Source organism: Rhinoraja longicauda, chromosome 10 (assembly GCF_053455715.1).
Source record: "Rhinoraja longicauda isolate Sanriku21f chromosome 10, sRhiLon1.1, whole genome shotgun sequence".
NCBI lineage: Eukaryota > Metazoa > Chordata > Chondrichthyes > Rajiformes > Arhynchobatidae > Rhinoraja > Rhinoraja longicauda.
The window spans coordinates 10,452,453-10,467,686 of NC_135962.1; the positions used below are offsets into that span (position 1 = coordinate 10,452,453).

Sequence of the window (15,234 nt, forward strand, 5' to 3'; positions counted from 1 at the left end):
AGTCACGTAGGTGCTCTCATCAATTGCAATGATTTCATGTCTTTTAGTTGACTGTTCAAATCTCCTGCAAGGTCCCCGATTCTCTCTGCCACAGTATTTCTTGACAAGCTGATATTACCACAAGCCTGTCTCTTCTCAGGGCACACCAGCTCAGCCGCCATCAGCATGCAAGCTTTGATGAATTCCCCCTCTGAGTATGTCTTTGACGCTGCAGCTATTTTGTTGGCAATAATATAGCTGGCCTTGACAGCTCCATCATGAGTCTCTTGACTTTTGGTAAACACTGATTGCTGGTTTTCCAGAGCTGCTTCAAGCTGGTTTACCTTTTGCGTTCTGAGTCGTCCTGCGTACTTGTCATATTTTTCTCTGTGTGACGTCTCATAGTGTTGTTTGATATTGTACTCTTTTGCCCCAGCCACTAGTTGCGATCATATCCGACACACAGGTTTGTCGTTGACCTCACAGAAGAAAAAAAGATCTTTCCAATTATAGTTGAATATCCGACCTTCCATGTCAACTTTTCTTTTCTTAGAAAGCATTTTGAACCACAGCAGCAAACAGTCTCAGCCTTGGTACGGGTGTTAATTACCCGAGTACTCTGTGTGTTTATACTGTGTCTGGCGGTGTAAGTGGGGCCCTGGTGGTCTTCATGTACAGGGCGGTAGGTGCTTCTGCACAGCGGGTGGTTAACTGCCGCCTATTGCTTTCTAAGTACACAACAAGCGGCCGGTGCAGCAGGCGGCACAGACAGGGGTGGGAAAGAGAGCGGCGAGGGGGCGAGAGAGAGAGAGAGAGAGAGCAGCAAGGGAGAGAGCGCGGCAAGGAAGAGAGAGCGGGGAGAAAGAACGGCTGCCGTACAGATACATAATAAATGGTCGTGAATATACTTTTTTTTCTCCCCCAAATCATCCCGCGGGCTGGATTGGACCCCTTTGCGGGCCGGATGCGGCCTGCGGGCCGGATGCGGCCCCCTTTGCGGGCCGGATGCGGCCTGCGGGCCGGTAGTTTGACACACCTGCTGTAGGGAAAAAAGACCCACTGATCCAGTCTCTTCTTAAAACCAAACCATTTAAGTCCCGGTAAAATCCTCGTAAATCTGATTTGCATGCTTTCCAGTTTAACAACATCCTTCTGGGTGACCAGAGCTGTACACGGCGGCACGGCAGCGCAGCGGTAGAGTTGCTGCTTTACAGCGAATGCAGCGCCGGAGACTCAGGTTCGATCCTGACTACGGGTGCTGCATTGTAAGGAGTTTGTACGTTCTCCCCGTGACCTGCGTGGGTTTTCTCCGAGATCTTCGGTTTCCTCCCACACTCCAAAGACGTACAGGTATGTAGGTTAATTGGCTGGGTAAATGTAAAATGTAAAAATTGTCCCTAGTGGGTGTAGGATAGTGTTAATGTACGGGGATCACTGGGCGGCACGGACTTGGAGGGCCGAAAAAGGCCTGTTTCCGGCTGTATATATATGATATGATATGATATGATACACAGTACTCCAAATGTGGTCCTACCAACGTCTTGTGCTGCTGAAACATTTGGGGGAGTGCTTTGCCCACTGTGGGTCAGTAGTGTCAGAAATAGAAACAGCAGCGGCTCGCACAGTGTACGTGGACATTGAGAAGCAGACAATGATCAAAGCTGGGAAAAATTGGAGCATGCGCATGTTTTAATTAGTGGAGAAGATGGAGGGGTGGGGAGGACAGAGATTATGTCAGTGTTAGGCTATAGACCAGTGGGATGAGGTGACACCAGAGGGGGTGATGCTAGCTGATAGGGACATGTTGAGGTGATACCGGACGTGGGATGGGGAGGGTGTGGGGGATGTGGCACGAGTCTGCAGATGTTGGAAGCTGAAGTAATAAACAATCTGCTGGAGGAACTCAGTAGGTCAAGCAGCAGCTGTGGAGGGGGAGGGATGGCCGGTGATTCAAATCAAAACCCCCGGCTGCGGGCTGTACCAGAGACTCGCCCGACAACATTCCTTCCTCCCCACAGATGCTGCCCGACTCACTGAGTTCCTCCAGCAGGTAGAAGGAGACCAGTTTCACCTGACACCAGAGGTAGCTGGGGAAGGAGGGAGCCATTGACGGGCCTGTCTTTGGGAGACTGATTTGTGTACAAGGTGAGCTCTCTCCACCAGGTGCCGGGTCCGCCCCCATCAGACGGTGAGGGAGGGGCCAGCCAAGCGGCAGCACCCGCTGCCTGTGCCCGGATCTCCGAGCTGGAGGATGACCTCGTGGGCTGGCCGTCCGCCTCCACGGGGAGTGGGGAGGTTACCGGTGGCAACCTGCGGCGGAGCCGACCAGAGGGGGTGCACGTCAGGCAGCAGACCCGGCGAAAGGAGGTCCACATTGGGCAGCAGACCCAGCCAGAGGAGGCCACACAGTACAACATGCCCTCCGCAGGATTGGCCACCAATCCTGGGGGTGCAACCCTTCCACAGCAGCCTCCTACCCCCAGCGCCCCTCGACCTCTCCCCCCCAGCAGCCCTCGACCTCTCCCCCCCGCCACCTCTCTACCCCTCCCCCCCAGCGCCCCTCAACCTCCCACTCCCAGCACCCCTCGACCTCCCACCCCCAGCACCCCTCGACCTCTCCCCCCCACCGCCCCTCGACCTCTCCCCCCTGCCGCCCCTCAACCTCTCCCCCCCAGCGCCCCTCGACCTCTCCCCCCCAGCGCCCCTCGACCTCTCCCCCCTGCCATCCCTCGACCTCCCTCCCCTGCCGCCCCTCGACTTGTCCCCTCCGCCACGCCTCGACCTCCCACCCTTGCCGCCCCTCGACCTCCCTCCCCCACCGCCCCTCGACCTCTCATCCCCAGCGCCCCTCGACCTCTCCCCCCCAGCCCCCCTCAACCTCTCCCCCCCAGCACCCCTCGACCTGCCCCCCCCAGCACCCCTCGACCTCTCCCCCCCGCCACCCCTCAACCTCTCCCCCCCGCCACCCCTCGACCTCTCCCCCCCGCCACCCCTCAACCTCTCCCCCCCAGCACCCCTCAACCTCCCACCCCCAGCACCCCTCGACCTCCCACCCCCACTCCCAGCACCCCTCGACCTGCCACCCCCGGCACCCCTCGACCTCCCACCCCCAGCACCCCTCGACCTGCCACACCCGGCACCCCTCGACCTCCCACCCCCAGCACCCCTCAACCTCCCACCCTCAGCACCCCTCGACCTCCCACCCCCAGCACCCCTCGACCTGCTATCCCCAGCACCCCTCGACCTCTCCTCCCTGCCACCCCTCAACCTCTCACCCCCAGCACCCCTCGACCTGCTATCCCCAGCACCCCTCGACCTGCTATCCCCAGCACCCCTCGACCTGCTATCCCCAGCACCCCTCGACCTGCTATCCCCAGCACCCCTCGACCTCCCACCCCCAGCACCCCTCGGCCAGCCACCCCCAGCACCCCTCGACCTGCCACTCCCGCCACCATTCGACCTCTCACCCCCAGCACCCTTCGAACTCCCACCACCACGCGACCTCCTGCCACTCCTCCGCCCCTCACCCCCGCCACTCCTTCACCTCTCACCCCTTCACCTCCGCTGCCCCAGCCGGCCAACCCTCACTCCACCAACAAGAGCAGCAGCGGGCATTGTCTAGTCCGGCAGGTGGGATTGAACCAGGAACAACTGATGGCCAGTGACCAGACCACATCCAATGGCAGCCCTGCAATCTCCAGCCTCAGACAGGCCGGTCCACCCTTTGCAATGTCCATTGGCCCGATTCATCAGCAACTACTTGCCAAAACTGGCCGCTCTTCAGGAAGCTGCGGCCCTGCTTCGCCTTTGGGCAACCAAGTGACCCCCAGCTCGCTGGTGTGCGTGTTGCCGAAAGGCTCCAGCCTACCTGGGAACTCACTCTTTGCCAACGCAAGCCTCTCACCGCCAACACAGCCCGTCACCCTCAAACCAGCCACATCTCGACAGGTAGTCCACCCCCCTCCGTCCAGCATGAATGTGGAAGTCCACAGAGCTTCCCCTGCAATACAGCCAAAGCACTGCCTGAATATCCAGACCAAAGCACTCCAGAGAAGCCCAAAGCCTTCCCTTAGGCCAAACTCTCTGGCCCTGCACACCATGGAAGCTGCCATGCAGCAGCAGACAGCTGTGCTGAACCCGACCTTCCCAGTGGATGCTCCCGTCCGGAACGTCGTTCTGCCGCCCTGGGCTTCCAGCCCGATGACAGGGCAAACACAACCAGCACAGCCCCGCCTGCACAACCCCACGAGCGTTCATGTCATGACCCAGGCCAGCACCCTCTCAGTTCCTCAGCCTGTGGTTCCAGCCAAGAGACGGTTTATTCTCCCAGGACATTTGGCCTCAGTGGTCAGTGGACACCAGCCACTGCCGGCCGCTTGTGCCGGAGCTGGTTTGACTCTGGGACTGCCCAGGCAGCCTGCCGCGACACACATTGTGGACCATCGGGATCCTTCCGGGCAGTTAAACGCCAACAAGCCTTCAACTGCACAGACCCTGACCGGCCAAAGCACGGCATGGCACAGGACGAGCTTTGGGCAGGTGTCTGCAACGCCAGGCAGGCAGCCGGTGGTTGGCGGTGGAAGAGCTGGTGTTCTCTCTGGACACGGTCAGCTGGCTTCTTCCGCACTGCTTCGGGTGCCGACCCACCCGGACGCTGACTTCCCACGGTCACGATCATCCGAACACTGCGTGAGATCTGTTGTACAGCCCGTGTTGCTGCCAAACCGGATAACCGTGCCCGGCGACACTGGCCCCACGGAGCAGCCTGTGACCCTGCAGCAGCTGAGTGCCATCTCCTCCGGCAGCTTCGACGTGCAGCCACAGGCTTCCAGGAACGCAAAGCTGACACCTGGTCTCGGACTCCTACACGCACGCGCCCCGCCTCCGTATTGCCCCCACGCTCCAGCCCAACTGCAGGGGTCGTGGCATCCTCCTCCCCTCTCAGTCACGCCCCCACAAACTGGCAACACTCTGGGTGAAAACACCGGTCAATGCATCAGCCAGCTGGAAGGGAGAGACACACTCATCTGCGACCAGCTCTTGATGTTCCAACAGGTCAGTGCTTTCTGATGGTCGGAAATGTATCTGTACTCCAGGGTAATGGAGCATGGAGGTTGCATCAATGAATGGTTAAATTACTGATCTAGTAATCCAGAGCTCTGGAATAATAATCTGCATAAACTAAACAATTCTTACAATCCCATCAGAGAAACAGCATAATTAAATTTGATTAATTTTCATACCGGTTCTCCCCAGCTTACAAACGCCCTACTGAAGTACAGCCCGCACGTACGAGCGAGTGCTTTGGAGACGGTCAGGATGGATTTGCTGGCTGTTGCTGGGCACTGACATTCTAGTTACCGCAATGAATCCCATCTAGAGGCAGACATATTACAGCACAATACAGGAATAGACCTTTTAGCCCACAATATCCATGCCAAACATGATGCCATGTTAAACTAATCTCTTCTGCTTGCACGTAATAAATATCTCTCCGTTCTAAGAGAAGATGCAAAGATATTCATCAAGGATCCTGCAATCTCCTTTCTTGCCTCTTTCGATAACCTGGGAGAGATCCCATCGGGCCCTGGGGATTCATCCACCTTAATGCTCTTCAAGAGTCCCAAGACCACCTCCTTAATCTCAAACTGCCCTTGCATATTAGTATTCTCCACACTGATTTCACAGTCCTCCATGTCCTTCTCCTTGGTGAAAACTGATGCAAAGTACTCGTTTAGTACCTTGCCCTGACTCCAAGCACAAATTCCCTCCTTTAACCTTGAGCGGCCCAACCTTCTTCCTGGTTACCCTCTTGTTTTTAATGTATTAAAAACCTTGGGATTTTCTCCTTTCCGACTCACCAAAGCCATTTTGTGGCCCTTTTTGCCACATGAGTACTTTCCTCCATTATATTCCTATAAGTTCCTGTCTGATTCCATCCTCCTAAATCTTGCATGCATTTCCTTTTTCTTTTTGACCAAATTTACAACCTCTTTGATCATCCAACATTCCCTTACTTTGCCATCCTTAGCCCTTCTCCTTACTGGAACATACTAGTCCTGAACTTTGATCTAATGGCCTTTAAACAACTCCTTTATGCCAAATATGGCCAGATAAAAACTATTTTACCCTCCCGATGTCCTGCCTAATAATGTAATTTGCCTTACTCCAATTTAGTACCTTCCAGTCTTCTCCCTGTTCAAAACAATTGTAAAATGTCCCCAACATTCCCTTCCACTATAACACCAGTTGGACTCATTTACGCACACAAGGTCTAATATCTTTCCCTCTCTGGTTGACTATCCACATACTGTTTCAAGGAAACGTCTTGGATGCACCTAACAAATTCTGCACTGACTCAGCCTAAGTCCCAGTTAAAATTGGGGAAGTTAGGTCAGCCTAGTTGCTTTGGCATCATTCGGTAATCTTATCTACATGCCTATTCCTTTATGTCCCGCTTGCTATTGGGGGGCCTATAGTAAATCCCATAAGAGTGCTTGCACCATTCATATTTTTAAGCTTTAATCATGTCACTTCAGTGGCTGAACCCTCCAATATGTCCTCTCTGAGTGCTGCTGTGACAGTCTCCCTGAGATTTAACTCTTGCCAATCCACGGACTGTGAATTTTCTCCCAAGGAAGGCAGGAATTGCGGGATGATCAAGCTAGGAGACGCAACTCATCCACATCTTTTCCTTCCCTCTCAATCACATCTGAAACATTGAAATTCCAGAACTTTGAGCTGCCAGTTGTGTCCCTATCGCAACCACATTTCAGCAACGGCCACAACATCATAGTTCCAAGCACCAATCCAGGCTCTAAGTTCTTATGTTTTTTTCCACGATACCCTTTGTATTAAAATAAACACACTTCAGCCCATCAGCTTCACCATATTCCTTCACCTCTCCCTGTCTGTCCTTCCTTTAAGACTTACTGGTCCTGACCTGTATCTTCCCATAGCTCCTTCCAATTTCCAAGCTACTACTCTGGTTCCAACCTCCCCGCCTCTCTAGTTTAAACCCTCAAGTTCATATGCAACCTGTCCTTGTACAGGTCACCTCTGGCCCAGAGGAGATCCCCGTGGTTCTAAAAATATTAATTCCTTCTCCCTGTACCAACTCTTGAGATAAGCATTCATCCATCCTACCTTCCTATTCCTATTCTCACTAGCACGTGACACGTGGAGTAATCCAGAGATTACTGCCATTGATGTCCTGCTTTTTTACTCTTGTCTGCCTTTTTCGCCTCACTCTGCAGGACCTCTTCCTTTTGCTCATCCATTTGTGCCAACATGCACAATGACTTCCAGCTGTTCGCCCTCCCCATTGAGAATGTTCTGCAGCCACCTGGAGATGCCCTGGACCCTGGCACCAGAGAGACAACACATCCCGGGCTTCTCATTGAGCCAGAACACCTGCATGTTAAAATATCCCTTATTTCATTTGAGAATAAACATTGTTGACTTGCATACAGTACTTTTCTCAACTTTCAAGGTTCCAATTCTGCCTGGTAAATAAGTATAAAGGATTGTCACTGCTTATCCTCAGCCTGGAGCCATGGAGTAGTGTTCCATTGCCCTGAGCAGGCGGAATGGGAGAGCAGGGATGGAGGTGTGTATTGACCACCTCCTGTTCCAATGAATAATAACCATGTTCACATATATGTAAAAGGTTATGATCAGCATAAAATACTGAATGGACCGGTGTCTTTCTCAGGAGAAGGCTGATAATAGTCTTTTAAAAGGCTTTTAAAAGATAAGCCTAATCTTCCGTTTTGGGGCACAACTAAAATCAGGGCCGACGAGTATAAAAGAGTCTTTAATGAATCAAATAAAGAAACACTTTTACCCAGGGACTGGTTAAGTATGAAACTCAGTGTCTTAGTAATCGAGTGTAGAGCCATTTTAGGGGATGCCGGGTGGAACGTAATGTCACTGTTTTGGCTGAGATGGAGTTGAGGGAGGTTGTGCTTGAACTGGGGCAGAGATGTTTGTCCTGTATTTTTAATGGCTTTCCCTGAGGGTTAAATCTTCCAAAGTCAACATGCTGAAATCAGGTTTCTGTTACAATTATCAGAGCCTGTTTATTTTCCAATCACAGAAAGAGCAGAAGCAGCAACTTCTTTACCGACAAGTCTTGAAGATGCAGCAGGAGCGAGGACTGTGCCTGACATCTTCCAGCCGCCCGCCAGTCAGCAGTGCCGCAGTACCTGTCATCACCAGTGGGGGGAGTGGAGCTGCAGTGCAAGCAAAGACGAACCTTGTGCCTGCAAACGCTGTTCCAATGGAACCCGAAAACGACACCGTCACACCCCGGCCTCAGTCCAGCCTCTTCCTGCCAGTTCTGGCAAGCCAGGTATGATCGATTCCAGCTCACAGCAGCTTTGTTGCATGATTACACAGCGTCCCAAAGCAAGAATCTGTAAGGATTACAATGATACTTCAGCCTTTTAAGCTTGTGATTTTTGTCCTCAGCTTTATTCAATTATTGAAGGTCAATTGACATCCCTGCCAGATGCTCATTGTAGTCCTCCCACAAATCAACACAGCTCGCAACGTAAGATGTGTTTTTAATGCGGCCAACATCCCAAGGTGCTCAGGTGACAATGGTGGCATTGAGTCACAACAAGAGGTGTGAGGCAGATGACCAAAGTCGGAAAACCTAGAGGACGAATGAGAAAGAGAGGAGTTAAGGAAGGATGTTCTAAGATTCAGGATATTGAGATTTGAAGCCTTGATGTCTGGTTTTGGAGTGATTGCATCTGGGGATACTGAAGGACCCCGAGGGGAAGAAGCACAGATTCCCAGAGGATCGGTGAGCTGCAGGAGTTCGGAGATTGGGAAGGCTGACGGCGAGAAGATGAAAAGTCAGCAGGAGAGGTGGTGGGAATCCTGGGGTACTGGGTCTTGCATGGGGAGCAGCAGGACTGTTCCCTGATGGGGTACGGTCAGCAGCGACTGAGGGGAGTCTGATCCTTCTCTTGGTTTAACCTGGCTTTACAGAAGAATAAAAGTGGTTCAGAAGGATGTGGAGAATGGGGGACTGGTGAGGCCGGAAGGCACAGGGAAGACGAACTGGAAGGAAAGTGACTGGAGCATTGGCAATGTCTCGCGGCCAGCACTCTAATGCAAGTATCCAAGAAATAGCCACTGTCTGAAGGCACAGGTAGATTGGACATTGTAGCTATAGGTTTAGTTTAGTTTAAGGTTTAGAGACACAGGTCCTTTGGTCCACCGAGTCCATGCTGAGCATCGATCACCCATTCACAAAAATTCTATGTTATCCCGCTTCCGTATCCACTCCCTGCACACCGCGGGCAATTTACAGAGGCCAATTAACATACAAACCGCACCTCGTTAGTGTAAAGTAGATCAATATTTCTCGACGCAGGCTTTCGAACAGAAATAAAATTGAATGGCCAACGTACAAGCCGTCCATCACCAGGATCCTTTTTCGGTACGGAGGATGGAGCTAATGTTAGCAGCTCCTTCCCCCACAGACAGAGGTAGTGGACGCTTGTACTCGACGTGACACAGCTGCACAGTACCCTCCCGCTCTGCAGGCCACTGGCTTCATCCCCACAAGGCTGAGTCGGAGAACAACTCCAGGGAATACCTCTGTGTCCTGTCGGTTTCCCACTTTTCCAGAACAACAAGGGAAGGGTTTCAGCAGCACAGACGGCGAGGCTGCTTTGACTCTTTCTGGCTGCTCCTCATTCGCAATGGGCAGGATATCAAAACAAGAGGGCATCCGATTATAGTGGGAGGAAGGCGTCTGAGGAAGGAAGTTGAATTTTTTAGTACACTGCCAGAGAGGTGGTGGCATTAGATCCAATCACTATGTTTAATAGACATTTAGACTGGCACAAATAGACAAGGCACAGAATAATGTTCACCGCTGCACGGTGGCGCAGCGGTAGAGTTGCTGCCTTACAGCGAATGCAGCGCCGGAGACTCAGGTTCCATCCTGACTGCAGGCGCCGTCTGTACGGAGTTTGTACGTTCTCCCCTGCGTGGGTTTTTGCCGAGATCTTCGGTTTCCTCCCACACTCCAAAGACGTACAGGTATGTAGGTTAATTGGCTGGGCAAATGTAAAAATTGTCCCTAGTGGGTGTAGGATAGTGTTAAGGTGCGGGGATCGCTGGGCGGCGCGGACCCGGTGGGCCGAAGGGCCTGTTTCCGCGCTGTATCTCTAAATCTAAAATAAATCTAAATCTAAAATAAAGACTGAGTGCAAGTAAATGGTATTAGCTTAGATGGGCATGAGGAGTAGCATGAATATGGTAGGCTAATGAGCCCGTCCCTGTGGAAGGAAGAATCCTTTGACTTGTTGGCTTCAAGAGCAACATGAGACAAGGTTGCAACATTGCTGTGAGCCTGCATCCTTGCACCAATGCATTGGATGCATAGTTCAGCAGGAGTGAAGGCAAGCAGGGCGGGGCAGCCCGCTGGTTCCAGACTGGCCATGTTGCACTTCTGCTGCGTTCCAAGCACAGGAGATGCTACAAAGTGAAACGTGGTCTCTGAAGACCAAATGCATCCCGTACAGAGTGGGCAGCAATGGTAAAACTCTCACCTATCTCGGCTCCGGCCAGCAATAGATGGGGAGCAGTGAGGTGGAAACCATCGGGCGAATCACATTTGTACATGAGTGCCCGGGGCAGACCCACTTGTCATTCCAGCAGTGCCTGTGGGTCCCACCGCACAGCTCTGAGACATGGAAATGACAGAGGAGGGGACTGGGTGCATTCCAGTACTGGTTCATGCAATGGCAACCACTTCCACTTCAGAGGACCTATTCCTATGCTGAGGTCTGCCATCAGCAGTGGCTGGAATTGGAAATCTTTGGGCTCGCCGTGCCCTTTTGTCCAAGTAACCTCTGAGCTCCGCACCACCTCAAAGAACCTGCTGTGCAACTGGACCTCGCCTCTGGGCAGATTGCAGTGGTGTGGCCATCCATAGTGGGGGCTGCCTCCAGGCATCTCAGACCTGACCACATTAGTGTGGAAGATCCTCGAGAGAATGTTCTCTGCCAACTACTGCACTCCAGCCAGACATGCAACTGGCAAGAGACACCAATATTAGTTAAGGAAGCAATTGCAGTTGAGATTTGTTATGCCGTATTTGGACTATTGTGTGCAGAAGCACTGACAAGAGGAGGTGATGGAAGCAGTACAACATCAATGTTTAAGAAGCATTTAGACAGGCATGGATGGGTAAGGAATGGAGGGATATAGACCATGTGCAGGCTGATGGGATTAGTTTAATTGGCATAATGTTCAGCACAGGCATTGTGAGCTGAAGGGGCTGTTACTGTGATGTTCTGCCCTGTTCTGCAAGAATATTCAACCAATGCTAGAATATTCAACCAATGAGGCCATGAAAACTGAACTGAGGAACTGTGCAGAAGTGTATTACAAACTCCAAAAGATCAAAGGCAGATACAAGTGAAAACATATTGCAGAAATAGAGCAAAGTGGCCTTGGTGTTGGGGATTTCAACTTCACAAACAGAAAGTAAAAATAAGGTAGAGAGGATTCTGAATTCTTAAAATGCATCAAAAACAAAAGTTTTCAAATTAGTACATGGTGAGATCAGATGTGGTGGAACAGGTCTGGTGGTCTTAGAGAATGGAGCTAGGCAAGTGGGCATTGCGGAGTATGTGATTAGCATAGCAATGGAAAGGGGAAAAGGTAGAACAAAAGTAGTTCTGTTTGGTAATGGTCAGTTTTACCATGCTGAGGTATGACTGAGCTAAAGACTCCTGGTAACACAAAAAAACTGGAGTAACTCAGCGGGTCAAGCAGCATCTCAGGAGAGAAGGAATGAAGACTCCTGGAGACAATCACTTAGAGAGGAGGCTGAGAGCCATGTACCAATAGAAACAAAGGACAATGAGGGCAGTTGCAGCTTCCAACTGTTCAACCCTACAGAAAACACGGGTAAAATTAGAAAGAAAATGGCAAAATACAGAATACAGAGAATACAGAGCTTTATTTGTCATTCGGTACCGAGGCACCGAACGAAATTACATTTCCAACAGTCACACACACAAAAAAAAAACAACAAAAAAAAAACCCACAAGACACATAACCTCAACACAAAGCAGGTACTTTACAAAAAAGACAGGTAAAGTCAAGGAAATTCTTAAAAGGGTTTCGTAAAGAAATGAAGGGAAAGAGAAATAAGGAAAGGAAAGGGTAAAGCTTATTGGGGACCAAAATAGAAAGCTGGGTGTGAAGATGGAAGGGATGGACACTTTAAATGATGAACCCCTTGTCTCTATCTTCATCGAAGATGAGGGCACTGCATGGAAGTAAGTTTGGAAAAGTGTGATTCAATCAAGGTTTGTGAAGTGAAGGTTGTGTCTGCCTGTCCTGACAGAGTTCCTTGGAGAAAGCATGGAAAGCTGGTGAAGGTTATGATGAGTTGCAGGACAGATGATCAAAAAGATGGAAGCTCCTGGAACGCAAAGGGGAAGTAGCAAATTTCATTCAAAGTCAGCGTAGTGGCAAAGGGTAATGGTCGCAGGAGTTTTACAAGCTGGAGCCTGGGTATATGTTGCTACTGTAAGGGAGCGAGTAACAACTTAGTTTTGCAAATGTCTGAAGTTGGTGTCATGTCCTGAGAATCCTAGTGCTGGAAAGATTTGTGCTGCAAAGGTACCTTTCCCTTTCCCCATGTCCCTATGTCATGAATGAAATTAACCAGCAATTGCTTTGATTAACATTTGTGCAATGAAGAAGGGCACAAAGTGCTGGAGTAACGCAGCAGTCCGGACAGCACCTCTGGAGAACATGGAGAGGTGATGTTCTGATCGAGACCCACCGCTGGATGGTGCCACATACCCGACAGCCACAAGGCCAAGACCCGCAGCAGTGCCAGGGGATGCGGCCCAACGCTCACTGCTCCCAGTCTCTCTGAGGCCGGGACCACCCAAAGCTGCCACCAACCCACTCCCAGAACAGTCCTACCAACCTTCACCACCAGGCCGGGCTGCCCACACCATCCCCGGCTCACACTGCCTCCCTGGCTGCTTCCAGAACAAATCTTCCAACCCTCAACACCAGGCCAGAATGCTGACACCACTCCCGGCCCACACAACCTCTCCAGCCACTTCCAGGCCACACCTTGCCACCACCACTGCTGACCCTCACCTGCACACTGGCTGCCAACGGCCCACAACCGATGACTCCACACATCCTCGCCTCTCCCCGGGGCCATCAACCCACCTGGATTCCAGGCCCAGTTCCAGATCGACTGTCTGAAGAAGGGTCTCGCAACGAAGCGTCACCTATCCATGTTCTCTGGAGTTGCTGCCTGACCTGCCGAGTTACTCCAGCACTTCGTATTCTTTTCCAAACCTCGGCAATCCCTTACTTGGTTATCGCGGACAATCGGCATTCCCGCCCCCCTCGGTCATGGCTGACCATGGCTGACCATCCTAGTTGTTGGCTGCTTGCTCCAAACCTCGGCTAGAGCAGCGTTGCTTGTGGCTGAAGAGACCGATGTGGGAGTGACAGTCTCTGTCGCAAAGGTCACATTTGTGTGTGGTCTCTGGTCTGTTGAAGTTGCTGTGCTCCTTTCTGCGTGCCCGCTTGGCTGCTGCTGCGTTCATCAGTTTCTCTTCCAGCGTTTTGAGATGTTGGTTCAGGGTACCTCTCCTCCTCGTACGGGCAGCTGCAAGGCTCTCCCAGGACTCCACATCGATGTTGAGCACCTTCATATCTCTCTTGCAGACATCCTTGTGACGTAGCTGGGGGCGGCCGATGGTTCTCCACCGTAGAGGATGTATTTTAGAATATGGCCATCCTCCATGCGGTGGACATGGCCCAGCCATGAATAGAGTGTACATACCTGCCTGAGTAGAGTGTACATACTGGGAAGGCCAGCGCGAGACAGAGTCTCGGCGTTAGACACTGTCTTGCCAGGATGAACCCAGGATACGGCGGATGCTTCTAAGGTGGATGGTGTTGAGTCTTCTCTCCAGTCTGGCATATGTAGTACATGCCTCACTGCCTTATAGCAACGTACTGTTGACACAGGCGTTGTAGACTGCTATCTTTGTCTTCACTGTCAGCTTTGGATTGGTCCACACTCGAGTTGTAAGGCGAGCGAGAGTTGTAGCTGCCTTCCCGATCCTCTTGTCAATCTCTGTGTCCAAGGAGAGGTTGTCGGTGATGGTGGAGCCGAGGTACGTGAACTGATGGACGGCATCGAGTTCATAGTCGTCGATGGTGATGACAGGCGGTGCCTCGGTATCCTGTTCCAGGACGTTCGTCTTCTTGAGGCTGATGGTCAGCCCGAAGTCCTTGCAAGCCCGATAGAAGCGGTCCATCAGTAACTGTAGTTCCTGCTGGGTGTGGGACACAACTGCTGCGTCATTGGCGAACAACATGTCTCTGATGAGAGCTTCACGTACTTTTGTCTTGGCTCTGAGGCGGTTGAGGTTGAAGAGCCTGCCATCTGATCTAGTACGCAGGTAGATCCCCTCTGTTGTGGTGCCAAAGGCATGTTTCAGGAGCAGAGCGAAGAAAATCCCAAAAAGTGTGGGAGCGAGGACGCTGCCTTGTTTGACGCCACTGCGGATCGAAGGGCTCCGAGAAGCAGCCATTGAACTGCACTGTCCCCTTTGTGTTGATGTGGAAGGATTCTATCATACTCTGCAGTTTTGGTTGGCAGACAATTTTTGGGAGAGCCTTGAATAGGCCATCTCTTTTGACGAAGTTGAATGCCTTGGTGAGGTCAATGAAAGCAATATACAGGGGGATCCGCTGTTCTCTGCACTTCTCCTGGAGCTGGCGAAGGGAGAAGACCATGTCTACAGTTGACCTTCCAGCTCGGAAACCGCACTGTGACTCTGGGTAGACACGTTCTGCCAGCTTCTGCAGGCGGATCAAGATGACCCAAGCAAAGACCTTGCCGACGATGTTGAGGAGGGAGATGCCTCTCAACTCCCTTGAAGCGTCTCGCAATGAAGCGTCACCTATCCAAGTTCTCTGGAGATGCTGCCTGACCTGCTGAGTTACTCCAGCACTTTGTATCCTTTTGTGTATTAACCAGCATCTGGAGTTCTTTGTTTCTACTACTTGTGCAATGATGCTGTATTACTTGGCAATCACTTACTTGGTTATAGTGGACAATCGACAATCCCTCCCCCTCCCCCCCCCCCCCCCCCCCCCCCCCCACACCACCTTAATGAAGGTGTGTACTGTAATGTATTTTTCTGGAAGAAATTGCCAATATTCTGTCTCGCG

At 51.7% G+C, this 15,234-nt stretch overlaps 1 protein-coding gene across 1 annotated transcript in view; it reads left to right on the plus strand.

Moving 5' to 3' along the window:
• Positions 1-15,234, plus strand: part of LOC144597725 (uncharacterized) — a 43,891-nt gene that overhangs the window by 197 nt on the left and 28,460 nt on the right. Inside the window, exons 2-4 of the mRNA XM_078407257.1 lie at positions 2,143-2,387; positions 3,261-5,034; positions 8,078-8,332. Of these exons, the coding sequence (XP_078263383.1) occupies positions 2,143-2,387; positions 3,261-5,034; positions 8,078-8,332 (2,274 nt within the window). The remainder of the gene's footprint in view (positions 1-2,142; positions 2,388-3,260; positions 5,035-8,077; positions 8,333-15,234) is intronic.